Here is a 26,430-nt window from a genome sequence, read left to right as displayed (position 1 = left end):
CCGCGCGGCTTTTCGAGGAGCTGGCCAATGGGAAGCGCGGTCCCGCCCTCCGCGTGAGGTATCTTGGGAGTCGTGTGGCTTATTGGCGGGAGGAGTGAAGTGTGGTGTTTTCTTCCTGTTTGGGCGGTCGGTGAAAATTGAGCTTTTTATTCAGGAGTGAGCTGTGCCACGGGGCTGCTGGCAATGTGGCAGTGTGATGTGGTGAAAAACGGGTGTCTTTGTGAGGGAATAAGCCACGCTGGAGGAGATGGCTGGCAGCAGCAGGCCTCATCCTGAGGGGATTCAGGCCCTCAGGAGGTTCAGACCTGAGGAGGTTCAGACCCTCAGCTTCCAGCAGCTCCTCAAGCCGCCCCAGCCACATCTCCTTGACTCCCACAACATTTTTTCCTTCTGTATGTGTCTCCTGACATTTCCCCTCACTCTTGCCAGCATTCTGAATGCATACCTCCTGTCTGGTTTCACCACGGAGCACGATGGAAAACGTGTTCCTTCTCTACAGCAGCGTTGTGCTGAAGGGTCGCATCGTTTTATCCCATGGCGTCAATGTTTCTGAAGTGCTAAACGCCAGCTGGGAGCTACCAGGAAGCCTCAAAGCAGCAGCAGAAGCAAGCGATTGTTCAGATATTCTTTATTATAAAAAAAAAAGAAAAAAAAGAAAAAAAAAAGAACAAAACCGATATTAAATTAAATAAATTACAAACATTCTGAGCTGGTTATACATCATGAGTTTATCACAGGAGGCTTCAGAGCCATTACACACCGTCAGCAATAAAAGGACACTGAAGTTAAAGATTTTCTACCCCAGTATAAATTGGAGTTTCCCTCACTCTCCTGACCAGGACATGGAAATGAAGACATTGTTGAGCTTCCAGTGGTTCTATCTGTTCATGTTGTCACCAGAAGTGACCTGTGGCTACCAAAAAGAATCATCACTGTATGCCAGTGCTGCTATTGTAGCCTCCCTTGAGATCCCATCTGTTATGTTGCAGGAACTTCAAGAAACAAAATCTATTCTTCATGCACAGCCTGTTGCTCCGAGGTTTCCTGCGTGAGGTCTGGCAGATCCTGAGGAATCAGTCTCCTCCAATTAAACCCGAATGAGGAACTGGAAACTGCAGTTTTCCTTGTTTGAAGCAAAGCAACCTCAGACATACAGAAGTGTTGATTGCTTACTGTAGAATAGCTTTGTGTTCCGTTGCACCAATTCCTTTTTTTTTTTTTTTTCATATGAGTGAATAAAAGGAACACTCAGGCAGTAGCAAAACAGCATGAGTAATCACCCTCAAAGATAAGATAATTCAGCTCTTGTTTTCAGCTTGTACAACAAAACACAGTTCTGGAAAAAGCACTGCTGTCTCTGATCAAAATAAGTAATAACTATTAGTAGGTGGCTTTTTTCTTTTGGGAAACTAACTTTTTTTTGGTGTTATTACTCTCCTGCACCACATAATCCGAAACTGAGGTAGAGAAATGGTGGCTTAGGTGTTACATAAAAGCAAAGTGGCAGGTCGTGATGTGATTACCTGTGATGTTTTTTCTAGCTATGATGGTTCATGAAGCTCTATTTTCCTTTAAAATGGCACATCTGGGAGCAATAGGGAAGCTCTGCTTTGTCTGCCCAGAAAGCCTTCCAGCAATGTGTTAATGAATCAACTCAATATGTACCTTGAAATTGTGCACTAAAACTTGTTTATCTTTTTAAAGTCGTGGAGCAATAAAATCAAAATAAGCTTTAAAAATATAATTTGCTTTGATTATTAAGGCGACTTTTTTTTTCTTTTTTTTTCTTAATTCATGGAAATATAACAGACTGTTCAGTTTTGCTTGTTGACTCTTGTCTTTATCCCAGTGCTGGAAATACTTTGTAGGAGGATTTGAAAATCAAACAGAAAAATCTGCATTCGTTGCAACTGAAGACATACTAAATTTTCTATGGCCTTACTTTCATCAAAGCCATATTTGAGGTTGAAATGCACTGAAGAAGGGTCCCTTTAATTCTTGGCTTCTGCTTAGATTTTTTCAGGCTTTACATTGTTATCTTGTCATTACTGTCACAATATCAGCTCTGGGTAAGAAGGGAAGGTGTCAGAAAGGGAAATTAAAATAGCACTTGTTATAAGCATCACTCAAATATAAAAGAATGCCAGATTTCTAGAAATGATTAAGATCTCATCTGTCTTTTCTGGGTTAGAGTGTCAGGCTTGTTTGCCTGAGAGGTAGATGGTCCTGGTATTATCAATCTGAGATGAATTTTAATGAAAACCATCAAATATGCAGTAGAGAATTGTTACAGAAATATCACATATAAAAAAGAATGTTCCCTTGCTGCCTGAGTGACCATCTGAGAGCTTGTCATCAGAAGCCCTCCATAGTGCAGGTGTTACCAGTTGCAGATACAAAACGGGCTGAAATTTTCATCTTGCTGCCCTGGATCCAGGACTTTAGAAGAAGGGGATTCCTCGCTGTCCCTGCATTTGCTTTTTGTGGTCAAAATGACTTGGGAAAAAATATATATAGATGTATATATATCTCCACAAAACACTAATCCACGTACCAGGCTGAATCATTTAGGTACTGCAGTCAACAAGATGGAAAGAGAGGCAGAACACCCTTGGAATTAATGCTTTCATGACATGCACAGTCTAAAAACCTTCTCTGCAGCCCTGTTCAGACAGAAGGAAGATGCCTAAAAATGTCAGGAGGGATTTTAACTTGAGCCTGGGTCATCTGAACACATACTGACTTACTGGGCAGGCAGACTGGCATGCACACACAGCACACAGTAATGAGGAATTCATACTCCCTATTACAAGCTAGTCCTATTAATAAGTAAAAATATAATCCGGAAAATAGCCCTCCTGAGATACTGCACCAGGGTCTTTAAGGTGTGAGAAACGCAGCACTGATTGGAGGCTGTGGTTTCTGGGTCACACAGAGAGCAGTGCAGAGGCATGGAGAAATGTGGGAGAACACAAAGGTTGGCACCTGCAGTGCAGGCACCCCGACAGTCAGTGCACATCTTGAAACAACATTACCTTACAGGCTGCACCTTGCAAAAGCTGTTTTCGCTCGTGATTCAAAGCCGTGAGAGGCTCGCAATATTTGCTTAATTTCATTTCATCGGGAAAAGAAGGAGGAAGGAAAAGAAAGAAGGGGGATGCCCAAATTATGTAATGCCTCTGTGGGCAGAAGTTTGTGACTGTGTGAGACAAAGGCAAGCATGTGGCAAAACCAACTGATCATCCCATGTGCTGAGGCACCTGCCGTCAGGTGAGCTTGCTTCTCTTCTGTGATTAATAGGATGGCATTTCCTGAGTTCCTGCTCCATGGTGTTCTGTTGTCTGCTCCAGAGGCCATTTCTCTGAGCACCAGAAGCAGAGCAGGAGGAGAAATTTACCAGTTCAAGAGGCGTGATGAGCTCTTGCTTTGCAAACTCTTTGTATTCCTGGGTAGGACTGCAGCTCTTCATGATGGGATGGGAAAGAGGAGGCTGTCCAGGAGGGTTTATCAGCACAAGGCTCACAGCGCTGTCTGTGTCTCTGAGTGGAACATGCTTCCAAACATCTCCTAGAGGGCACACAAGGCGTGCTGGGTTAGGGCTGGTGCCATGGCAGAGCACAAACCCAGCAAGTGGTTCAGTTGCACAAAGCAATGTCAGCTGAAGCCCCAGCCCTTCCCTGACCTCCTCCTCATAGTGTGGGGGTCAGCATCAGGCAGTGCCACCTCCTGGGAAAATGCCTCCAGATTCAAGGAAGAATGTCCCACCTGGTCTCCCTCCTGCCCACAGGTGAAGAAGTGACCCCAGGCACTAGGACTAACCTCCTCCAAGTTTGTGAACTCCGAGCTGCTTTCATCCACAGACTCATCGTAGATGGAGAGTTCTGTCTGATTCGGCCTCTGCAATGGAAAGAATCAAATTCATGAATTAACAGAGTTCAGGGACAAACACAGTGAAAGAATTGAGTGCCCCACACATGCCCAAAGGGAAATGCCCAAGCAGAAAGGGCACAGGTGGAATCTTGTTGCAGCTGTTTATCATCGCTGACTGAGCTAGCACTTACATATCGCTGCAGAGATAAGGCATACGTAAACTTACTGTTAGGAGATAACTGAGTAAAACTGCCCTGGTTCTAGCTCTGGTTATTATGCAATAAACTGATGTATGTTTGGGGAAATAACCTATCTGACCCTCTGTTGTCAGCATGTGCCACATTCCTGCTTTGACCTTTTCTCTTCCTACTAAGGGAAGCATTCATGGATGTTCAAGGGCAGGTGCATTTGCTTTGCCTCCTTTTGCAGTGGCCATATTCTGCTCTTGAGTGCAGCATGCTCCAGCCAACGCCAGACAGAGAGCGCAGACCTGGCACTGCTCTATTGGCCTCTACCAGCTGGGACAACATTCATCTCCCACCTCGGGCCTTGCAGAAAACATTTACACTTCCAACTTCCCGTTTAATGCAATTCAATCAGCAGGAGCTTGGCTTGTACATGAAAATTCGGATATGAAATAGGTTGTTGGGTTTAGACCTTTACCACTTAAGATAAACAAGAATGTTTACTATGTGCATTAGTGAGATTTTGTTCTTCCTTTGTGCTGGCACAGTGTATGGACTTAACAGTACAGTACTGTGAGGTGGAGAGAAAGCAAATGGGGAGCAAATGTACCTCTTCTAAGATGGGCGGGTGGACTTCTTTGATATTTGCCAGTGCGAACAAAACAGCATCATGGATGGTCAGGAAGATGTGCTTTCTGTCCAGGCCTCCTTCTTCAAAAACTCCACCTGTGCTGATGTCGTTGTACACCTGGGCTGGGGAAAAGACAGGTACATGAACCAGGGTGAGAGCAAAGAAGGAAGCCTTGAAAAGTGAACATGTCTGATGGTGCTTCTGTGAGTTAGGGCAAGCCCAGAATGCATAGTTTGCTAAATTATTCTATTGCCAGTCTATTTTTCTATGTGCTAAATGCAGAGATTTTCCAATAATATCACTTCCCAAACGAAAGAACTTATTATGCAGACAGAGAACAGTGTTTTTCTTTTGTTTCTTCTGTTCTTTCATCTGTTCAACTCTTTCATCTGTTCTGATTTAGTCCTACAAAGTGATGACAGCTAGCAAAGTTTGCATAAAGAAAACAAAAAAGTCCCAAAATGGAGGAAATGCACATGGAAGTGTGCTCTTCATGGATTCTTACCATGCACGTTTGCCAAGAACACTTTAATCCCAATCTTCTGATAGCTGGAACACAGCTAGAAGAGATGAGAGGGCAGAGAAAGGATTAATAACACTGCTGCTCTGGCTTTGTGTTTATACATGAAGTCTTTTATCCAAGGCTTTACACGTGTCCTGGGAATGCTGAAGGAGAAACTCACACAAACCTCCGATTGAGGAGGGTAAACATCTTTATCTAAACTGCACAAGGGAGTGGAAGGTACTTGGGTGGTAAGGAGCCTGGCTGTGTTCGTAGCAGAGAACTCACCTTGCCCAGTGCTTTTGTGCCCATGAGGTCAACAAAGCACACCCCACTCATGTCCAGGATGATGGTATGGAAGCTGACATAGGGCGGTGCCTTGGCCATGGGGTCAACATCTGCAGTTGACATGACCCTGAAGGTGCTTCCTTGCAGAGTGGTGGTGCTGCCCAGCTCACTGGAGGTGTGCACCTGCCCGGTGCCGTTGGCAGGAGGGCAGAACGTGATGTAAGAGATGCTGGCGCCGTTAGCAGTCGTCTGGTTGTTGTTGGTGTCTGTTGGAGAGGTGCTTTCAAAGTCTTTCTGGAGCTCTTGCAAGGATAAGGTCTATGGGAAAGCAGAGGTAAGCAGTCAGGCAGGACCGCTGCTCTTTGTGAGCCAAGAAAAGCTTTTTTTTGCATGGAAGAAATGCAGGATCTTTTCAGACACTGAGAGGGGATGACTGGAAATGTGCTTCACAAGGGAAGGATTTGGGCTGAAATGCTGACATAGGTACATCCTTAGGGCAAATCCACAGTCTAGCAAAAGAAACTTTCTTGCTGTCATTCCAAACTTGCTATCTCTACATTTTTCCTGCTCCCAGCCATTTCCAGTTGTCCTGCACATAAATGTTTCGACTACTGGGAGAAATGGAACTGTGGGTGGGAAGGAAAGAGGGCAGGTGGTAGTAAATGTAACTGGGAAGACCGTGCAGAAAATCATACATTGAGAGGAACTCTCTGCTGGAGATCTGGGGAGCTTTGTTCAGCAACACAAGCACCCAAACCGAGTTTACCTTGTTCTGCCTCAGTAAGAATTTTGGTGGCTTTGTTGATGGTTGTGCTGTCCCCTTCTCCTGCCATTTCACGTATTTCTTCCTGGCTAAGTACACTTTCCCAGGATCCACTCCAGTCTGCAGAAAAGAGAGTTTCTCTGAAAAAGCCTCTTCAGACCCAGAGTCAGGGATCCCCCTGAGCTTTCCTGGCCTGTGGCATGCGGCACAAGAGGACAGCAGCAGCTGTGCACAGGAGGTGACAGTGGTGGCAACCAGACAGCACCATGTCCTGCAATGCAGGGTGGGCACGTGCATGGAGAGACACGTGCAGCAGAGTGACTGCTTGGCAGAGCCTGGAGGAGGAGACTTGCCAAGATGGAAATATAACCTCTAAAGTGAGATCTAAAAACAGATCAGAGAGAAAAGGGCAGAAGATTATGTCTCTTGATCTACAAGAGCATGATGATCCTAGGGTTAATTATCTCAGCCTGGCAAGACAGGAGAGAGCAAGGACTATTTGGGATTGGCTGCAAGCAGGAATTTCTCAGGGCATTGCTCACCTTGGCTATAATCTTCTCGCGGAATATCTCTGAGTTGGCAAAATACAGTGGCGAGCAGTAAGTCACGATTTTAATGCCGTTGAGTTCGTGTACCTGCAAGAGAGAGGAGAGCTCAAACCAGACGTGGTGGGGCTGCGTGGGGTGCAGAGTGGTCAGGGCTGGGGGCAGTGGATAATTGGGAAAGCCAAGGTGAAGGGCAGCCCTGAAACAAACAGCAAACAACCTCACTGGGACAGAAAGCTGGGCTTGGGCTTCCTGGTCACATTGGGCACCAAAAGCAAAGAACAGCTTCTTCTCTGAGGATATTTTAACTCCTGCTTACCTTGTTGTAGGCTTTGGGGTTCTTGTAGATGTCCATGGATGTTACTTGGCCGAGTGCGGAACCGTTCCGGCTGGGAGAAAAATCCAACCAGAGTTAGAGAAGATCTTACAGAAGAAGAAAACTGCTTCTCTTTGTACCCATCACCAGGATTTGGAGCATTGCTTTAGGAAAATGCTCAGATTTCAGCCCTGCAGAGCCTGCTTGGATGCTGGCAGAACACAGCCAACCCACGAGACTGCCTTGCTCACCAGGGAAAGATCCAGCACAAGGCTGCAGAGCAGCCAGACAGCGCTTCAGCTGGATCCCATGCCTGGCTGCAAGCCTGCTCCTGGCAGGGCTCCCCACCCCAGGGACCAACTGGCTTTACCTGAGCTCCCAGTCTGGGAGGTGTTAATGAAGGGTTTTGTGGATTAAAAATAGCGCTTCTCTGCACATCCATGGGGCTCTTTCTATGAGCAGCACTGCTGGGAACTATGCAGGTAGCTTTTCTGGCTGAGGTAAATATCTTCTGACATCCCCCTGCCTTGGGATGTGCACATTGCTAACCGTGCACAGGAGTGGGAATGCAGGCAGTAAATTAACGCCTGCCATTCCTGTTTGCACATTCCAGGGGCTGAGGAGGACACCTGCACTCCCCCAGGCTCAGACTGCACGTTCCTTCGAAACACGGGCCAGAGGTTGCTTATTGAAAATAACCTACTGCTTATTATTCTGCAGCTGGGAGATGCTTCCTTCTCTTTAGGTTTTTGGAGCTACGGTGGTACTTACAACTGGGTATGGAAAACCACAACCAGCACGGAAAATCCCACACCCACTGCGACTCCGTAGGGCAGGCTCAAGAAGAAGGCAGCCAGGAAGCTCACCAGCCAGACCAGCTGCAGAAAGAGAAGGGCAAGGAATGGTTCTTCTGCTGTGCCCGGGGCTGGAGCACAGTGAGGTACGGAAAATGGCTCGTGCTGATATTCGAGACCCAAAGAACAGCACAGCTGAGGATCAAAAGAATGCTGCAGCTATTCTAATTACACTGCTTATTGCATGTTTTCGTGTGAAGCGTCGCTGCTGGGAAGCTAGCCAGAAGCCCCAGCTTTTCAGCTGTAAAGCAACCAGTGTAATTCTTCATAGCTGCATGACCTCCCGTCACTCATTCAGCACAAAAAGTCTCAAGAAAAGGCTCCTGCAGATCAGACCATCTGCTGCTCAGCAGCACTCCCACCCCCAGGAAAGCTCCTGCTGTCATTCAGAACGTTTGGAAGGAATGAGCATCGATCTGCAAACCGCCTGAGAGCCTGCTGTAAATGACCTGAGCACAGAGCAGATCTGATGACAAAGTGTGACAGGGCATAGCAAAACCTGCTCCACCTCTCAGCTCAGAGTCCTGTCATCTGTCATTTTTATATATTAGCACGCGAGCATCTCCATCCACATGAAATTAGTCCTCTATAAGCGTGCCTTGTGAGAATTATTATCAGGGGATTATGAGCTCATCCTCAAGACTGTGAAGAGTTAACTTTGATCTTGGTCAAATCAGGGTAATTTTGATAATTTCAGCATCTCGGTATGAGATTAAGAATGATGCCTTTACGTGTGAATTCTCTCCAACCGGACTGGACACAGGAGTGTGCCTATGGAGCAATCTGTGTGATTAGCACCAAAACACGACCAGACCTGAGGTAATGGACACCAATGGGCTGACAACACCCAGAAGTGGTATTCCCCAGTTTGGGACAGGAAGGGCATTGAATCTAGTTCAAATTCCAGGCAGATTAAGGTCAGTGGAGCGCACTTCACCCCAATGGCATTTGCTTTGTCCTCACTCTCTTGTGCCTGCTGGGAGCTCTGTGCTGGACTGCGGGCCTGTGACTTCACCGCACATCACAGAGCTCAGCTGGGACTGCTCACCCATCTCTGTTTGAACAGAGCGTTTTGGGAAAGCAGTTGATGATTCAGGTCAGCCCCCTTGGACTCGCGTTGTCTGCGATAAGGCAGTGCGCCGGGTCCTGACAGGATATTGGCTCAGTGTCCACACACCACTCAGCCCTGGGAGCCCTGTTCAAACACTGTCTTTTTATGTCAGACATTTCCAAATTCCGTTCTCACTCCCCCTCACGCCCCCCCCTTGGGTTTATACATCAACCAGTGCCGGGAGTCCTTATCGCTGCGAAGGGCTCTCCTCACCCTGGAGGGCTATTGTGTGAGTTTTTAAGTCATGACTCCTAGATATTGAGCAGGGCCGGTTTGGCTAGTTCTGGGCAAACAGGCTCCTGCCGATGATTGGCATTTAAACAGAGCAGGTAATAGTTCAGCCTCCATGATATGTGGCCAGGCCATGGCTCCGGACCACTCAGAAGTGGATGGAGCACAGCAGTGGAACAAAACCCGTTTTCCCCAGGAGGGATCCAGGGGTCCCCCCACCCATCCCCAGGCACTCACGCAGTCCAGCTTGCTCTTCTTCCACAGGTAGAAGGGATCAGCCAGCTGCTTGAGGGAGTTCTTCAGGTTGACAGCGATGAGGGCTCCCAGGACAGACTGCAGAGAGGAGGGCATGGTGTTACCCTGTGCATGGTGCTGAGCATGTGCCACATATCACAGCAGATGCTTTCCCAGCCTGCCAGCACAGTGGAGACAATGAAGATCACAAAGATGATGGTTTGAAAGATCATTGTTTTCTACAGACAGGACCCCAGCCCATAGCAAATCATGCTGTGCAATGGTTTGCATCAAGCAAGGCTTGATGAGTTCTCTGAAGCAAGGCTGAGCATTCTCCAGCATGAAGAGGTTGAGATGCTGCTGCTGCTGCACTTTTTGCACATTTGTTCACCTTACCTTTGGAAGAGGCTCAAGATAAATTCCCAGAGAAAGCATGGTCACCATAACCACCAATGCCACAAAGAAACTTGCCACCTGCAAAAAGGAGAAAAACCATTTCATTAAACATCAGGGTCTTCCTGAACCTCTCCTGGTCCTTGTTCTCCAGCTGCTTCAGCCAACACTGGAGTTGGGCAATGCAGAACTGTGTGAGCAGCCATTGCCTCTGAGAAGCAGGCTAAAATTTCCCAGTTCTCACAGACAGCCCAAAGCTTCCCTCATGCTCTGCTCAATCAGGGGAGCACACATTGACAGCCCTATGTCTGAGACGGGTCCAATGAACCGTGCAGGGAAAAATGGGGTCGGTAGAGTACATTTTGTATTTAACAGCAATGTGAAGCACTCCTACACGGAGCTTTTTCAAGCCTGCAGTGATGTCATGCTGGCAGCACGCACCTCTGCAGGGATTTGCATTGAGGATGGGGAAGTACTAACTTGTGATTTCCCTCCTGCCCCATCCACAGCAAGAGTGACAGAGAGAGCGCAGCAGATGACGTGGATTTTGAAGAAGGATCCAAAGAAGTTACTGCAGCCCAGGGCCAGCATTTCCTGTGGAGAAGGAGGAACACAGTCATTTCAGTGAGCAGCTCCAGTCCTGCCCTGTAGAGGTGTTTGAGAAGAGAAACACAGCCCCCAGCTCCTATTCCCTACAGTGTATCCCAGAGCCTTTCCTTCCAAGAAGAGCTGAGATGGGTTCCAGCCACCATGGCAGGGCAGCCTGGAAGCACCGTGCCATCCAAACACGTTGTCAGTTGTTGACACACTAAGGGCAGGGCTTCATGTGGTATGCATGGCTCTTATTGAAAGCTACCACTGGTGCCAGTGATGACAGGAGAGGATTATTTAATGTCCTGCCTCTCGCAGTATCTAGGTGACACACCAGGAATCCAGGCCCTCATCTGCTCTGTAAGAAACACATATGCTTCACTGTGCTTCAACGACCTGCAAAAATGCCATCTGGGCCAGAACCTGGGGCTGAAGCCTCAGCTCTGGAGGGAAAGCAAAGCAGTGAGCTGAAACAAAGTCTTTTTCCTCCCTTTGACAGTGCCTCTCCCACCTGAAGGAAATGGATCTGCCAAGTCCTTTTGGCCCCTGCCTGGCAGGCTGCCATGTGTGTGGGAGAAGCACGTACATTTTGAGCAGCCACGTGCATTTGCAAGCTTCCCATTCATGCAGCAAGATCTTCCTTTCACGCCTGACAGACAGGGGAACATTCTTGCATCTCTCCAGAGCAAGCTTTACCTGGTTGGGGTCCACATCATAGCCATGCTTGGCTGCCAGCGTCCTCCCCATGGCCAGGTTGATCACGTAGCTCACGATGGCGAGCGAGAAGGCTGTGCCAATCATGTCCTTCCACTTGCTCACCAGGGGCAGGGTGGGCTCTGGGAACCTGCATTTAGAACAAAGAGGTGGTTGGGATGCTGGCATTGGAGGCAGGGATGTGTTTTTAGGAATGGTGTCTAAGCTGTGGACAGGGTTAGGGGATGGTGAAACAGGGCACAGCAAACCTGCCTGGCAGTTCTGAAAGGGGATTGTTGTAGAGCAGAGAGGGGTTTTCCAGGATGCAGAATAAGGAGGAGGAAGGGAAATTATTTGGATGGTGAGTCAGACATGCACACATGCTTACCCCATGCTGATCTTCCCAACCACTGGCATATTGTACTTTTCGGGCATCTTAAAGCTGCCAGAGATTGCAGTTGCAACTATTACCTGCAAATGCAGAGAGTAGAAGAGCAGTAAGCAGAAAGAATGTGAACTCTCTCAGAAGCATTAAGTGGTATCCTGGGGCTGATGGTAGAAAATTAGCTCTAAACTCAGACTGGAACAGGAGAGAACGTCCCATGCAGGAATTTTGTTTCTCATGTTTTGCATTACCAGGATGCAGGTGCAGCCCAAGAGGGATGAGCTGTGTTTCAAGGGTATCCTCCATGAGGATGGCCCAATTTCGGACCCCAGGGTACTGCATTGAGCATGGACATGCTATACTCCTCCAAAGTCCCCTTTAGAGCAGAATTGGGCATCCCAGGGCTGAGATGGGAGGGGAAGGTCTGTCTCCTGGAGATCTGAGGGACAGCCCATGTGTCACTTACAATGATGATCTCCATGGGAATGGGCATCCGGATCTTTTTCATGTACTTCAGGTTGAGTTCCTTGACAACAATCAGAAGCACAGCACTGATCAAGGCATAGACCAAGGAGGCCACGTTGGTTTTGGGCAGACCTTTGCAAATATCGATGAATGTCTAAAGGGGAGAGAAGAGGAGAAGGTGTCATGGGACTCCAGACCCAACGGACAGCACAGTGGACAGTACTAATTAAGGAAATCACCTGCAAACACCCTGAGATGTGATGGGGCAGCAGTGCAGGTGTGCAGCCAGCTGCGTTCCCCCTCCCTCCAGCCTCTCCCCTTCTCCCAGTCCCAGTTTCCCCAACACAGTAACAGTGGTGCCTGCAGTGTGGTGGGGAGGAGGTACAGGGAAGGACCCTGTCCAAGCACCCACTTACATAGACGATAGCTAAGGGCCCGGTGTAAGACGGGACTGTCAAGCCGAAGACGTACTTGAGCACGGAGATGAGGATCTGCAGCCCTGCTGCTGTCATGAAGCCCCTGATGAAAGACTCTGACAGGTAGATAGCAACAAAGCCAAACTGCACGAATCCCAGGCACAGCTAGGGTAGGACAGACAAGGAGTTATTAGAAATGGGCCAGCCCCAGTAGAGCCACTTCCAGCATCTGCTCCCAGCCCTCGCCTCTGCTCCAGGGAGGATGAATCCCTGGGGGTCAGCTTTGGATGGGGCACACAGCAGAGGCAGTGAAGAGTCCTTACTTGTATGATGGCAGTCAGGCAGGCTAGCGTGGCAGAGATCTCCAGTCTGGCTGCTTCCATGGCTGTGGTATTCACGCTGGTCTCATTGGTAGTGTGGTTGAAGTACTGGAAGTCTGATTCTGGAGCCAGCTCATGGCAGACGTTGCCAACAATAATGCTGATGACTGCAAAAGTACCTTTGGCACAACACAGTGATGTCAGTAGTTTGTTCTGGAGAGTGTCCTGCCCTGGAAAGCACTCGAACAGGTTAGGCTGTCCTGAACGAGTCACTCAGCCCATCAAGGGATCATGGACACCGTAAGCCAAGCCTGCCCAAACACTGCTACTCCAGGACACACCGAGTATTCCCACCCAGTTGGTACTTAGCTGCCCTGTGCAAAGAACTGCTCTGCAGACTCACCTGGGACCATCTGGTGGATACCGCCAAGGAAGAGGTATGTTATCAAAGGGAAGAAGGAGGAGTAGAGCCCGTTGACGGGAGGCAGGTTGGCCAGCAGTGCAAAAGCCATCCCTGGGGAACACAAGGGGAAGGTACAGGTCAGCCTGGTCTGAGCAGCCCCTGCCCTGCTTGTGCTCTATTCCTGGTCCTGAGGATGCTGACAGCCCCGGAACTGTGGCCAGCATGAGTGATGCTTTCCAGGCAGAGCTGGAAGGGGAAGGGTTCCACAGGAACATAGAGGGACAGCCAAATGGGAGGGGGAGCTTGGGTTTGCATGTGCCAGCAGTAACGTAGGTAACCCCCACAGACTGTGCATCCTCTGTGCTATCCCCTCTCAGTGATAGGGAAAGCTGTTGGTTCTCACCTTGTGGCACTTGGATTGTCCCCGCACTGACCCCACCGAGAACATCAGGCAAAATGTACTCCTTGATTTTATACTTGGGAAGCCATACAAGTATTGGGAACAGGCTGAAGAGAATGAGCTTGAATCTGGAAGCTGAACATCTGGAGGAGAAAAAATATACAAAGAAATAAAGGAGGAAGGAAGTGATCAGGAACATGAGCAAGGAAGGAAACAAGGAAGCAAGAAAGGATCTTCTGAGGAGTGTCTCAGCCTTTCCTTAATGCTAAATCCTATGCCCAGTGTTTTGGGCACAGCCCTTCCATGCAAGTGCAAGGCTCTTGCTGTTAACAGCTGGCTGTGCCATGGAGAATTATTGTGGGAAGTCCTGGGAAGTCCCCAGTGCTTCACAGCTCTGAAGGGTTTGGCTGCCCAGTATCTCGAGTCTTTATTTCTAGTACAAACTGTGTGATGCAGCTCAGAGATTGACGGGGCAGTTGTGCAGAGCCAAAGATGAACTTCTGCAGGTGTTTGGTCAAAAAACCCAAAGTATGTCAGAAAGAACACTGTTTCTGAGCTGACAAGTGCAGCTTCTCACTCCTCTGCTGCCAGCATGTGTGCTCTCCTTCCCTGTACCACTGCCTTCACTCTTCCAGGAAGCAGAATGAGATTTCCAGGACAGCAATCAGCAGGATTATTCATCTTTCTTTAATAGAAGCCAGCACAGGAGCTGACAGAAGGAAATCCCAGCTGGAAAGCTTAGAGAAATAGTCTACGTGCTCATACCTGTATCACCATTTATGCTTTTTTCATTATTAGTAAAATTTGGAAAACAGCAACCCAAATCCCAAAAGCAATTGGTGCAAACCGTTCTGCTTCTGTGCCTTACAGTGTAACAGCAGTGAGGCAGTGAGAACAGCATCCTGTTCCGCTTGCTTCTGCACCACGTGTTTATCCCATGCTTTTCATCCATCAAAGACCGCAGAGGTTTCCCAGGATTAAAATGTGAACTATGTCCCCAGGTCCAAATTATAACCCAATTCCAGACCAGCTCTACTGTAGTTCTGCCCCAGGAGTAGAGATAGGATTCTGTGTTACCTGAAAAGGTTTTTCAACTTTTCCCCAATGGGATAACTTCTGCTTTTCTTCTCAAACTCTTCATCAAATAGGCTGACTGAATACGCAGGGCGTTCGATGGCATAGCGGGGTCTGGCGTGGCTCATCTCTGGATCATTTAAATGTTTCCCAGAAAAAAGAACAAGCAAAGCCAAGAATGTGACTGGAGCTGTCCCCACCTGCAGTATAACAGACCGGACACCTCCAGCGTCTGGGAGCCCTCCCAGAATATCTCCACCCTAAATAGTTTCCCTATGCGCAGAGGCAGGCGCTGGGAGTGGCTTCTCCAGCACTGGGGATTGCTGCTCCCCATGAGCCTTCCCCAGCTACTTTGAGGTGATGCTAACAAGTGATGCTGTGTGAAGGGGACAGAGCCCACCCTGGGTTCTCTGCCAGATGAGCACAGGTGTTAGTCTCGGTTCTGCCCTTTTTGCCTTAGGCAGGTCACTTGAGCCATCTCGTGCCTCAGTTTCCCCACCTGCCATCAGGGTTGGCATGGTTGCACCTCATGTGGCAGCTCTGACATGGCAGATACTGGTGCTGTGATGAAATGTTGTTCCCATCCAAGGTGTCCCTGTTTCACTGCCCACTGCACTCAATCACATTCAGCAGCCTTCCTACGTCCCCTTTGCCTTGAGAGGCTGTGAACTTGTCCTGGATCTATTCTAGGAAGTGATGCACAGAAAGATAACTGTTCCTAATTTGTTTCAGTGATGATGATGCCAAAGCATCCTGACGGACTAGTCCTGAGCAGTATCTGGGTCTTACCAAAGAAGCTGATGAACTTCAGAAAGCCCTCATTTTACCATGACTGGGAAGAAGGGAGAAACATTACAAGTTGGGAAGTCTGAGGGTGGAGAGAGGAAGTGGTCAGGCATGGATTGGGGTATTGGTAATGATCTGTGGCACAGCAGTGATGTAAGTGGGTCGTTGCCCAACACAGGAGCAAAAGAGGGGGTGGAAAAAGCAGGTGATTCAGACAGGAGTGTGGATCAAGAAACAACATCCAGGTTGCCAAGGCTGCGTGGAGCGATCTGAATCCTCCCCCTTCCCCTCTCTTTCCTCACTGCTTCCAGGTACCACTGAAGTCAGCACACATCCAGGATGAGCAAACGTTCCTGTGTAGGAGCAACGCTGCCAGTGCTGTGCAGATCCTTCCCTGGGCTGGAGGGCGTGAGCAGCACAGAGCAGGAAGGAACATGTGATGCATGCAGCCGAAACTTTGGGGGAATTTAGGTCAGCAGAATCATAATGCTAATGGGTTAAGAGAGGGAGGTCATCAACCCCACTGCTGTCTTAGGAATCACAGTGGCACCGAGGGCACCTTGCTGTAAACCAGCACCAGCAGTGCTGCGCTTGGGAATCCGGGCTCTGCTTCACACTGCCATGGCTCGTGGGACCCTCAAGAGTCCCCACCTTGGATTCTGAGAGCCTGGTGAGGTCCCTACAGCAGGCCCTCAGAGCCCGTCCTCCTGCATCCACAGGCACTGCAGCCACTGCCCTCTGCAGGCACACATCCACTGCCAGCTCTACATCCTTTCCTACCAGGGATGCCCTTCCCAGAGAGACCGATTTCTGCCTTCTGGAAGATTGGTGCAGGCTGAGAACAAGCAATGTTCAAGGCTCTTCTCCAGTCCCCACAGCAAAAACCCTTCTGCTCTTCTCATGTCGAGCTGCAGAACTCCTGTCCCAGCTTCACAGCCTTGCTCCTGGTCTCAGCCCTGCTCCTCTGTTCTAAATTTCCTGTTCTCCCTCACAAATATTTTCTACCCCGAGACCAGACCATGCAACAGGCTTCTAAAGGTGACAAACCCTGCAGTTTTGGTCTCCCAGCTTTATTTCTCGGCTCCATCACTGCCCAGACAGACTGAATCAGCCGATTATACCACAGCTCTTTAATGAATTTCTCCCGCTGAGCAAATGTGCTGGCAATCAGGAATAATAATAAACAAGGCAAGAACAGAGGGGAAAATATCCCCATGATTAAATTCCATCTTAAACAAACAAGCTGATGATGTCAGCGTCTCGGACAGAGTCAAGTTCTTGACTTGGCTTATCACTGGCCTTGCCCTAGATCAAACAGCAGGTTAAACCTTTGAGATTTTGGAATTAAAGAGAACCAGCCGTGTGATTGCACCCTGAACAAAGGCAGAACCAGCTGTCCTGGTGCTTATGGGTAAGACCACAGGGACAGTGAAGCAATACAACGCATGTGGGAAGGAAAGCAGAGCAGCAGCATGTTGTTGCTTCAAAGGGACCAGGCTTTCCCAGAGCTCTGGTCCAATATGGGCATGGAAATAAAGGATGGGGCTGGGGAAGAGCTCCAAGAGCAAAGCTCCTAAGGCTCGGTGCCCAGTACAAGCTGAGGCTTCAGGAAATCCATTTCTCTGGTACTGGCTGGAGTGGGTGATGCTGAGAAATGTGACATTGGCCCCATGGATGAGCACACTGAGCCTGGCATCTTGGAGAGCTTGGGAAGCACTGGGGATGTAGCTGTGATGTGATACCTTGTGCAAGCAACAAGTGAAGGCAGGACCACGTCACTCCAAGACTGGGATATGGGTGATGGGTGTTGTGCCAGGTCACAGCTGAGTCCCACCAGGACACACCTGGCTGCTCCCTGCCCTGCTGATCTCAAACCACCTTGTGTTTGCCAAGCACAGACTTTTCCTCCCAGCGTTCATCTCACAAGTGCACTTTCTGGGCTCTTATCTCCCGTCCCCGTGCTGGTGATAGCTTTGTTTGGGAAAAGTCACATTGAGGTTTCTGGTGAGTGTTGATAGGACCCATTGGCGTAACGCTGCTTTCCTGTACTGGCACAGCCCAGCAATGGGACTCCAGTCCAGGCAGTGGGAATCAGAATTTGGTGAGAGAGAGAACAATGTGATCTGCAGCCGTGTTGTGCACAACATAAAGGCCCAAACTCATCCCAGCATGGGAGTATGGCATTTAAGGAATGCCTATCTATAATTTAGAGAGAAAAAAATCGGTGCTCTGGAAATACTGTTTCCTCCTTTTTCTACTCCCTTTCCATCCCCCCCTTCTCCTTGCACAAGCATGTGCACACACAGATCTTCTGCTGACTGTTAGTGGAGGTCAGAGGTCTGGCCCCTTCCAAATCCTGGCTGGATCTTTGTTAGAAACATCTCTCTCCCAGCTCCATTGCCCAAGAACAGGCTGTAAAAAGCTGCTCTCCCCTACCCCAGGAGGCAAGGTCTGGCCACACACAGCAAGCACAGGTGCAAGGGTTTGGTTGCGACACCAGGACAAGGTCTTGACTCCATCTGCTCCAAACCACTGCTTCCAGCTCCCACTCACAGCTCTGACTGCAGGTGCCATGGGAGCCCTGAGGCAATACAGCAAAAGGGCTGACATCTCTGAGGGACATGTGGGGAAGCTGTCACCTCTCCCCTGCAACCCTTGGATGCTCGCTTGCTGAGATGGGGCATGGGAAAGGACAGGGTAGTTGTGGTACTGGATGCTGGGGTGCTGGGTGCTGCAATGCTAGGGGCTGTGCTGTTGGATGCTGCCATGCTGGATGCTAAGCTCTGCCCCAGCCTCACACCACACACCTGCATCCATCTCACACCTTCTCCCTTTCACGCCTCCAATGTCCAGCTGGGCTTGCCAAGCACGTAGGCAGGAAGAAGAGAAGGAGGTGGAGGTTTCTGCCGTCAGCCAGCTCAGATATTTCAGAAGGATTTGATATAATTCTCCCCACTATCAACACCAGTCAGCCCTGCAGGTCCACTCCCATGTCCGTCACATTCTCCAGCCTCCTGGTATCAGGTCTGGCTGATGGCCCTCACCAGCAGCTCGTCACCAGGGCAGTGCCTTCAGTGGGGCTGTTTGGCTGGGCGCACCTTTTTGCAGTTAAATTCCCTTTGACCCAACTTGCATTTAGCTTTGTGTTGCCCTAGGGCTTATCTGTAGGAAGAAAGCACCTTGAAGAAGTGAGGTCAGATCTATAGCCCTACGTTTTTGGCATAAATATATTGGTAATAAATGCCTTTCCTAATAGTGCAGATAACTTGGGGAAGGGGAGGAGGCAGAAGTTGGGAACCAGTGATTGCATTGCTAAGTCTAAGCTGCCAGCAGCACGCAGCAGCATGCACTGAATATGGGTTTGTAACTTTCTACTAATCTCTCCCCTTTGGAAACAGAAGAGGCTGATGCCAGGAGAGTATGTAGTTCAGTGATGAAAAATATCCTACCCCAAAGAGGGCTTTTAGCCTTGGAAAAGGCAGAATGACAGTCTAGAAAGTTCAGCAAAGGCTTAGCTGCTTCAATCCATTCTCCTTTCAGAGTTCAGGTTCCTTCATGCAATAAATGCTGGGGAGACAAGAGGAGGAGGGAGGCGTGAACTGGTCCTGCCTGACTGCTGGAGCCAGGATGGATCTGCTGATGGTCTCATCTCCATCATCCCTCTGAGCAGCCATCCTGTACCCAAATTCCTTCAATTTCATCGCGGAGCAGCAGCCAGGCATGGAACCAATACTTTCTTTCCCTCTATATTCAACATTTGGGGTGTTTGGTGAGTGATTTCCATCAGGCAGATGGCTCTCCTCTTGTTTGGAGTGACCCAACCCAGTGCAGGCAGCAGTGCTGCGCTCTGCTCCCGTGCAGCACTCTGGAAATAGCCCTGGGCCGCTGCCAATGTTTGATGTACCACTTCACATGAGTTTCTAACCAAACTAGCTCTGCGCTTGGTAACCAGAATAATAAGATCTGCAGACATCTGCCAGCTACGGAAGGTGAAGCCAAAGTGTTTGGCTCAAAGGGAGCTTAAAGTAAAGCGCTGGTATTCGGCAGCCTGACTCCTGCTCCTTTTAACATCGCTGTTAATACAGCAAATGCTGTGGGCACAGGGATCTGCTCTGTGTTGGCAGCAGGTTAAACAAGCCCAGATTTGGCCAGCTCTTTCCATGATGTGTTTGATCAGCCCGCATGCTCTCAGCTCCTGCCCTGCCCTCTGTGGCTCCTGCAGTTGCACCCAGCGCCGTGCCCAGGGGGCTGTGCTGTGCATGTGGAGCCCATCCCAGCTGGGAGAGCCACAGCAGCAAAGAGATTTGGAGCTAAGAAAAAGCACAGTGTGACAGCTCTGAGGGCCCAGAGCATCTATTGCCTGCAGCCCCAACTCATTGCCTGCATCCACTCCGCCTCACCCTGCAGCAGGGACCCCTTCTGTCCTTCCCCTCTCTGATAGGAGACAAGAAAGGGAGCCAGGATGGAGACTGACTTTTGGGGTGCATCACCAGCTGGAGCTCCATGAGAACGCTCCAGGAGCTGCCAGTTGCCCTGCTCTGAGCTGGTGGCAGTGCCTGGAGGTGTCACCTTGCTGTTGGCAATGCTGGTTGCCAGCTCCTTGGCAGGCAGATTGCAGTGTCTGACCTTAATGGCATTTGCTTCTGTTCCTAGGAAGCAGTGTGCCCTTCCTACCTCTTCTTCGGCTGCTCCCTCTGAATACAGAACCCTTGGGATGGGGAGGAGGAAAGGCTTGAAAGTGAAATTAGAAGCAGAAGTGAAGGCTTGGCCTCCCTCATGAGTCTCTGCATGCCTCTGACACAGACCTCGCCCTCCGTCTTTGAAGAGCAGGTGGGCACACAAATCCCAAAGGAATTAAAAAGTCTGCAGGCTGCAGCATTCTTGCACTGAGCCGGGTGCCTGCTGAGAGCTCCACAACACAAACAGCTGTGGGTCAGCCGGTCCATCCTCCCCCAGAGGTAGAGGGTGGGAGAGCATTTCTTTGCTGGAAAGCTCTAGTCTGGGGCAGGTGTCACTTCAAAGGAGGGAAGGACAGGTCCCAGCTGAAGCTTTCAGCTTGCTTGTAGGTGAGGCATGGATAGATTTTTTGGGGCAGAGAAGAAAGCATCTTGCCTTTGTGAACAGCAGCATACAGCAAAGGGAGGAATTCTTCTCTAGTCTGTACTTGAGGGATCCTGCCCAAAATGCACTGTCACACCCCATGCAATGGCACCAGGAGGAGATGCAGCCCCTGCACCCAAGCTCAGCCTGCCAGCACTCCTCATTCCCAGCTCCAACAGTTCCTCCTATTCTGCCTGTGTGCCCACAGCCATGCAGTCGTGCACCTGCTGTCCTAGGCAGCAAAGACCCCTCACTCAGTCTGGATTCCTATGCACAGCAAATGCTCCTCTCTCGTTGCATAGATTACATAGATCTGCACATACCTTCTTGCTACACCTGCACGTGCAAAGTCTAATCTGTGCTGTGACATCCTTGGGGCAGGGACCAGTTTCAGATCCCATGCACAGGACGTTCTGCTAATAAGGATCATAAAACTGAGGGTCTCTCATCAGTACTGCTGCTCCTATAAGAGGGAAATCCCCCCATGGATCTCAGCAGGATGCAGCCAGGATAAAAGGATAAGGTGGCAAGATTTATACCAGCAATACCTAATTCAGATATTTGGCTCTTTCAGCCTCTCTTCATAAATCAAGCTCCCGGATTGTAAGTGTTGCTATTTCCCCATTAAACCTGCTGCCACAAATCCCCTTTGCAAAAAAGAGGGAGGCAAAAAAAAAAAAAAAAAAAAAAGGACCAGTTCTCCAAATACTGAAACTCACACCCAGTGGCCGTGCAACCAGAGGGTAAATCCCCCACGCCCACCCAGACAAAGAGCGGATTGTTGGTGCTGGGTTACCTGCGCCTCGCCGGGCGAAGGGAGGGCCGGTCCTGCGCGGAGCCGCGGAGGTGGCACGGGGGAGCGACGGAGCGGAGCTGCTGAGATCCGTGCACAGCTCTGAGCTCAAATAAGCCCGTGAGTCATTTATAAATCACCTCAGTCAAGGGGACCGAGGGCTGTGCTCGGCGCCTGATTGGCTTCTCCGAGGTAATTGCAAGCAAGTACACCCAGGCTGAGCCCAAGAGATAGCTGGGGAGATAAGGAGAGATCTGAAGAGGGACAAGGAGTTTTTTTTTTTTTTGGTTTTTTTTTTGGATGTCCCCCCTCACCCCACCCCTTCCCGCTCGGTTCTGGGCTGTTTGATCCCCTGTGCAGGTCCTGGTGCTCTGGGCTCCCCGTGACAATAGCCCATATTCAGTGGACCCCTCCCTCGCCCCGACCGCACGCGGTGAGCAGAGGATGCTTTGTTGGCCCGGGGCGCTGGGCAGCGTCTCCTGGCTTTTGTGCTCCAAAAAGGACAATGGGGTGCATTGTGCCAGGGCCTGGACCCCGGGCTTTGAAGGTGGGATTGGCAGGGGAGAGCAGCTTCTATCTCATTTCCAGGTTCAAAGAGATGAGAGGAGCGGAATCGGATGGGAAGTGATGGGTGAGGGCAAAGGGCTCATCCTCAGCACGCACTGCATGGAGCCACGCGGTCCCCTCTGCTGTCGGGATGTGGCAGTGATGAGATGGACAGCATCCATAGAACTGACATAGCCATGACATAGCTCTGAGTGTGGGAGGAACTCATCTCTGTGCTCTTGCTGTCCTCCAGATGTGAATCATCTGCAGGCAAAGCGCCGCTGCCTGCATGGCTCCAACCGTGAGCCTGAAACACAGGTGGGAAACCTGCAGGGAAAAGGGAAAGGGAGGGAGGGGAGGATGCAGGCAGTGGGATGGCAGGAAGGATGAGGGCCATCAGTGCAGAGAGCTGCTGTAGATGCACACCTTGGCATCAGTGTTCACTGTCACAAAACCTCATCATGTGGGAATCAATAGCCGTGTCAGCAACACAGCAAAGCAACACCCTGCAGCGGGGTGCTGCCACAGGGGGCTGATTCATTGCCCTCTTACAGACAGAGGTAATAATTGCCAAGCACTTCTCCTGTAAATATCATTAATAACCCATATCAACTGCTTTTTAAAAGGGCAGCCTGATAGGCAAGGAGCCCTTTGAAACGGAACTGTGTGACATGGCAAGAACACAGCCAGGCCACCCCTGTTCCTGATGGTCTCTGGTGCTATGTGAGCCCAGGGCACGGCCTCAGGGGTCCAGGGGGTCCTGCAGGTGTGATGCATGCAGGGAGAGGAAGCAGAGTCGGTGCTGCCTTGCTGGAGTTGTGTGCTGCCATGCTGAAGGGGATATTACTGCTGTCATAAGTTGGGAACTTTTCCTGGCAGGGATCTGAAAGATGCATTTTTTTTCCTCATCTTCTTAAATCAACATCCCGGTGTGGGGCTGGAGATGTGACTAAGGGACATGGGGGTAAATGGCTTCAATGAGACCTGTACCTGAGCATGGGATAGGACCCAGAACCCTGTGTTCATTCATCCCCTCTGATCACAGCTGCTTGTCTTTGGGAAGAGGCAGCTCCATGCAGAGGTCATCCAGCCATCCCTGTGTCCAGAGCAGTGCAGCTCCCCTTGGCTGGAGCCACTCCAAAGTCCTGCTGGGTGTGATCAGGGAGAGATCAGCCCCATGCAGCCACCGATGGTCCTTTGGCATTTCTTGCAATGGGAGGTGCACTCCTGGGCAAATTCCAGTCTCAGTGACTATTAACAGAACCCCAATTCTGCCCATTTCTGCTGCAGCCCAGCTCTTCTTATGGGATATGGTCCTGACAGCCCAGCTAGGGTCGGTATGGGATGTGGATGAGCATTTGGGAGCCCCAAAGCAGAAGGATGATGGAGGGGTGCGAAGGCACCTCAGGGTCTTCTCTGAACCCAGCACAGAGCACTGAGTGCACGATCTACTGAGCTGCTTATCTTTGGGTCTGATAACAGCATACCGAACAGTGCGACGTGTGGATTTATTTGCAGATGATTAATATTAGCAGATACATTGCACTTATTGAGGGTAATAATTCAATGGTAATTTACTGCTGGGAATGATGGGAAAGCTTCCTCAAGGCTCTGGGTCAAAGAGGGGAGGTGGTGCAGTCCCCAGGAGGGAGGGGTTTGGTTTGTGGGTGCTGCTGCTGCTGCTGGGAGCTGAGCAGCACTCCCATCCCATCCCATCCCATCCCATCCCATCCCATCCCATCCCATCCCATCCCATCCCATCCCATCCCATCCCATCCCATCCCATCCCTCTCTTCATTCCATCCCTTTCTCCATTCCATCCCTCTGACCTGTGAAGCCATCTCCACATGATGGAGATGTAGGGCTCACCCGAAAGGCTGTGGGGACCAGCAGCTTTATCTGGGCAGGAATGAGGAACACCACATCCTGGAGGGAGACGGTGGCATTATTTACAGCACTGAGCTAAAGAAGGGAATGCAGTGTGGAGCTCAGCACCACGTAGGACATTCTGTGGTGTGAACGTAGAGCTGCAGAGAGTTTTCTGGATATCTCCTGCATTCCGTGTGCTCATGGCCTTCCTCAGCCCCAAAGGCAAGGGAGGGTGGGGAGCAATGAGCCCATGGCCCCTGCGTGCCTATAGCCCTGCGATATATGGTGTTGATTGACCTTTTTATGGGAAACCCATGGGCCAGGAGAGCAGGGAGGGCATGGTGTGATCCAAACAAGTGCTTCTCCAAATGGGAGCTTTGCAGCACAGTGCTCCCCATCCTGAGGGGCAGAGCCTCAGTCCCATAGAGGACACAGATGGGGCCGGAGGCAGCGCCCTGCTAACTGCCCATCCTGCTCAGCCTCGGGTGACCTTGAGCACGGGCTGTTATCTTATTTGTGAAAAAGGCACAAGATAGCTGCCTCCTCTGAAGGAACGCAACGTGTGAGCATCAGCAGAAGCGCCGGGAGCGGAGAGCAGCCCCAACCCACACCTTGATCTGAAAATGCCTTGCATTGCGGGGCTGGGGGGGAGCGGGGGCTCAGGTGCAACGGGGCCGTGGGTGCTGGTGCTGAGGAATTTGGGCTCGGGGCTGGCTGCAGGCTCTGCCTCCCATTGCTGAGCCCTATACCCCCCCGAGGCTCTCTTCCCACTCTTTGAATTAGCAGAGCCATCAGTTGTGAGGCTTTTTGGATTCCAAGAAAGGGAGGTTTTTCAATTTGTAAAATTCCCCCCCTAAATGAGTGTGGGGAGGAGGAGGGGGGCAGCTCTGCAGCGTGCAGCTTCTCCCTCCATCCTCTGACAGTGTGGTGTGAGGGGGTGCAAGCTTTGGGATGCTGCTGGGATGGGGAGGGGGCTGTGTATAGGGATTGGGGGCTGCACCTGAAGAACGATCGTGGTTCCAGGAGGGCAGGAGCCATCACTGTTGGTGCACTGCTGCTGTGGGTTGCATGGCCTTGGGCAACTCATTAAGGCCAAAATGCTCCAACTGAAGTGATGGGAGATAAGCGGTGAAATAAAATGCCTCTTTGTTAAGGGTTCTGAGGTCAATGTCTTCAGGAGTACTCAGGTGTTTGGGATGAGGATGGCGTGGCTGGAGGTCCTGTCACCCTGGTTAGGGAGCTCAACCTGCTGGTGCTGGGATGAACGCTGCAGATTGGACGTGGCCAGGCCCGTGGCTGAGCTCCAGCAACAGGAGGCCAGCAGCGAGCTGGGGCTGTTGCTCTGCATGCCTTTAAACCTGAATAAATCATTTCAGGCCCGTGTGTTGTTTCGCTTGCATGAAATCTACCCTGACAGTTGTGGCAGGAGCGTGGGGCTCTGATCTGAGCCAGGCTCAGCACTGGGTGCTCGTGGGCTGCTGGCATCCCCAGGGGCACTGAGTGCTGCCAGGACAGCAGGAGGAAGAACTCTGTGTTTTCCCTTTGGTCAGTGTGGGTGGGTTCACCCACAGGGCTGCAGATCATCGTGGGTCACATCTGCCCTTGCTCTGGTTCATGCAGGACTGGTCTGAAAAGCAGAGGATTTGGGGTGCAGTGAGCATCTCATCTGACAGCAGCGACACATCCACGTGTATGTATGTGTGGATATGGATGCATGTACACATCTGTCACCTGCAGGTAACCCGTAGCACCAAAGCCAGCACCCAGCCACGCACACATGGAGCTGGGGCAGGAGGATCCTGATGATGTGCACTGTGGGGCCCTGTGTCCCTATCCCTCACCCCAGTGAAACCTGTCCTTCTTGCTGCCCTCTTATGGGAACCTTGCAGTCATTCAGCCCCTGCACGGCCCTCAGCATTTTTGCAACTGCTTTGCCAAACTGACATTAATTGTGGAAGGGGTGGAAAATCCTCCAGCTCGTGCCCCAGGAGCAGAGCACGGGTGCTGGAGGAACCCGGGGAGTGCTTTGCTGTGTCGGGAAGGGCGTGTGGGGCTGTGGATCACTGCTGACTTCAGCACATCCCCTCGCTGCATGCAGCCCCTAATCCTCCCTACGTGCAGCCTCACAGATGGCCCATGTCAGGCAGGGCCCCATGGCCCTATGTGACCCCAAAGTGACACACAGCTGGGACAGGGAGCAAAGGGCACTGCAGGGACCCCAAGGAGTGGGTTTGAAGGGGAAGCATCAGTGTTTGCTGGGAATAAGGAACAGCACGTGCTGATTGCACATCGCTGGTGGTGCCCACAGTGCCACAAACTGCCATTGGTGTCACCTGCAGTGGGCTTTGCTGAGGGCTGGTTGGAAGTGAAATAATGGAGTAGAGTGAGTAAAGAGGCAAAGAATCAACGTCCAAACACTTAGTAACATTGGCAGTGCATGGTGCAATCAGAGAGGATTTGCTCTGCTTCCTTCCTCATGCCACCTCTTAGCAGGTGTTGGTGGCTGCCCTGGGTGCTGTGCAGGGCAGGGTGAGCAGTTCAGGGGCTGAGCACGGTCCCAGCACAGCAGCAGATGGGAAGCAGGCAGAGGTAAGGCTTTGTTTGATGCCATCATCTTATTTTTCATATCTGAAGCTCTTGAAGGGTTTCCCGTAACTTTGAACGTT

The 26,430-nt window shown here is 50.5% G+C and overlaps 1 protein-coding gene across 1 annotated transcript; it reads right to left on the bottom strand.

Annotated features, from left to right (window-relative positions):
• Positions 1-92: 92 nt before the first annotated feature.
• SLC26A9 (solute carrier family 26 member 9) lies at positions 93-21,558 on the bottom strand. The gene is made up of 21 exons (XM_090124586.1): positions 21,353-21,558; positions 14,674-14,800; positions 13,600-13,739; positions 13,197-13,307; positions 12,797-12,972; positions 12,474-12,638; positions 12,059-12,211; positions 11,596-11,678; positions 11,211-11,358; positions 10,404-10,517; positions 9,927-10,004; positions 9,534-9,629; positions 7,872-7,978; positions 7,104-7,173; positions 6,782-6,874; positions 6,243-6,359; positions 5,477-5,794; positions 5,192-5,246; positions 4,666-4,808; positions 3,820-3,897; positions 93-3,567 (listed from the first exon to the last, which is right to left on the bottom strand). Exons 2-21 carry the CDS (start codon positions 14,796-14,798, stop codon positions 3,520-3,522), a joined length of 2,418 nt encoding a protein of 805 aa, XP_089980712.1. The 5' UTR covers positions 14,799-14,800; positions 21,353-21,558; the 3' UTR covers positions 93-3,519.
• Between the last annotated feature and the right edge of the window lie 4,872 nt (positions 21,559-26,430).

Source organism: Phasianus colchicus, chromosome 25 (genome assembly GCF_987193195.1).
Source record: "Phasianus colchicus chromosome 25, bPhaCol1.hap1.1, whole genome shotgun sequence".
Classification (NCBI taxonomy): Eukaryota; Metazoa; Chordata; class Aves; order Galliformes; family Phasianidae; genus Phasianus; species Phasianus colchicus.
Note: the sequence above shows the minus strand (reverse complement) of the source record. Positions and strands in the feature narration are given on the sequence as shown.

Coding starts and splice junctions, on each gene's coding strand:
- SLC26A9 (XM_090124586.1), bottom strand. CDS start 14,798: ATGAGCCACGCCAGACCCCGCTATGCCATCGAACGCCCTGCGTATTCA. Junction 13,740..14,673: donor AAGTTGAAAAACCTTTTCAG/GTAACACAGAAT, acceptor TTTCTCCTCCAG/ATGTTCAGCTTCCAGATTCA. Junction 6,360..6,781: donor GCGAGAAGATTATAGCCAAG/GTGAGCAATGCC, acceptor TCTTTTCTGCAG/ACTGGAGTGGATCCTGGGAA.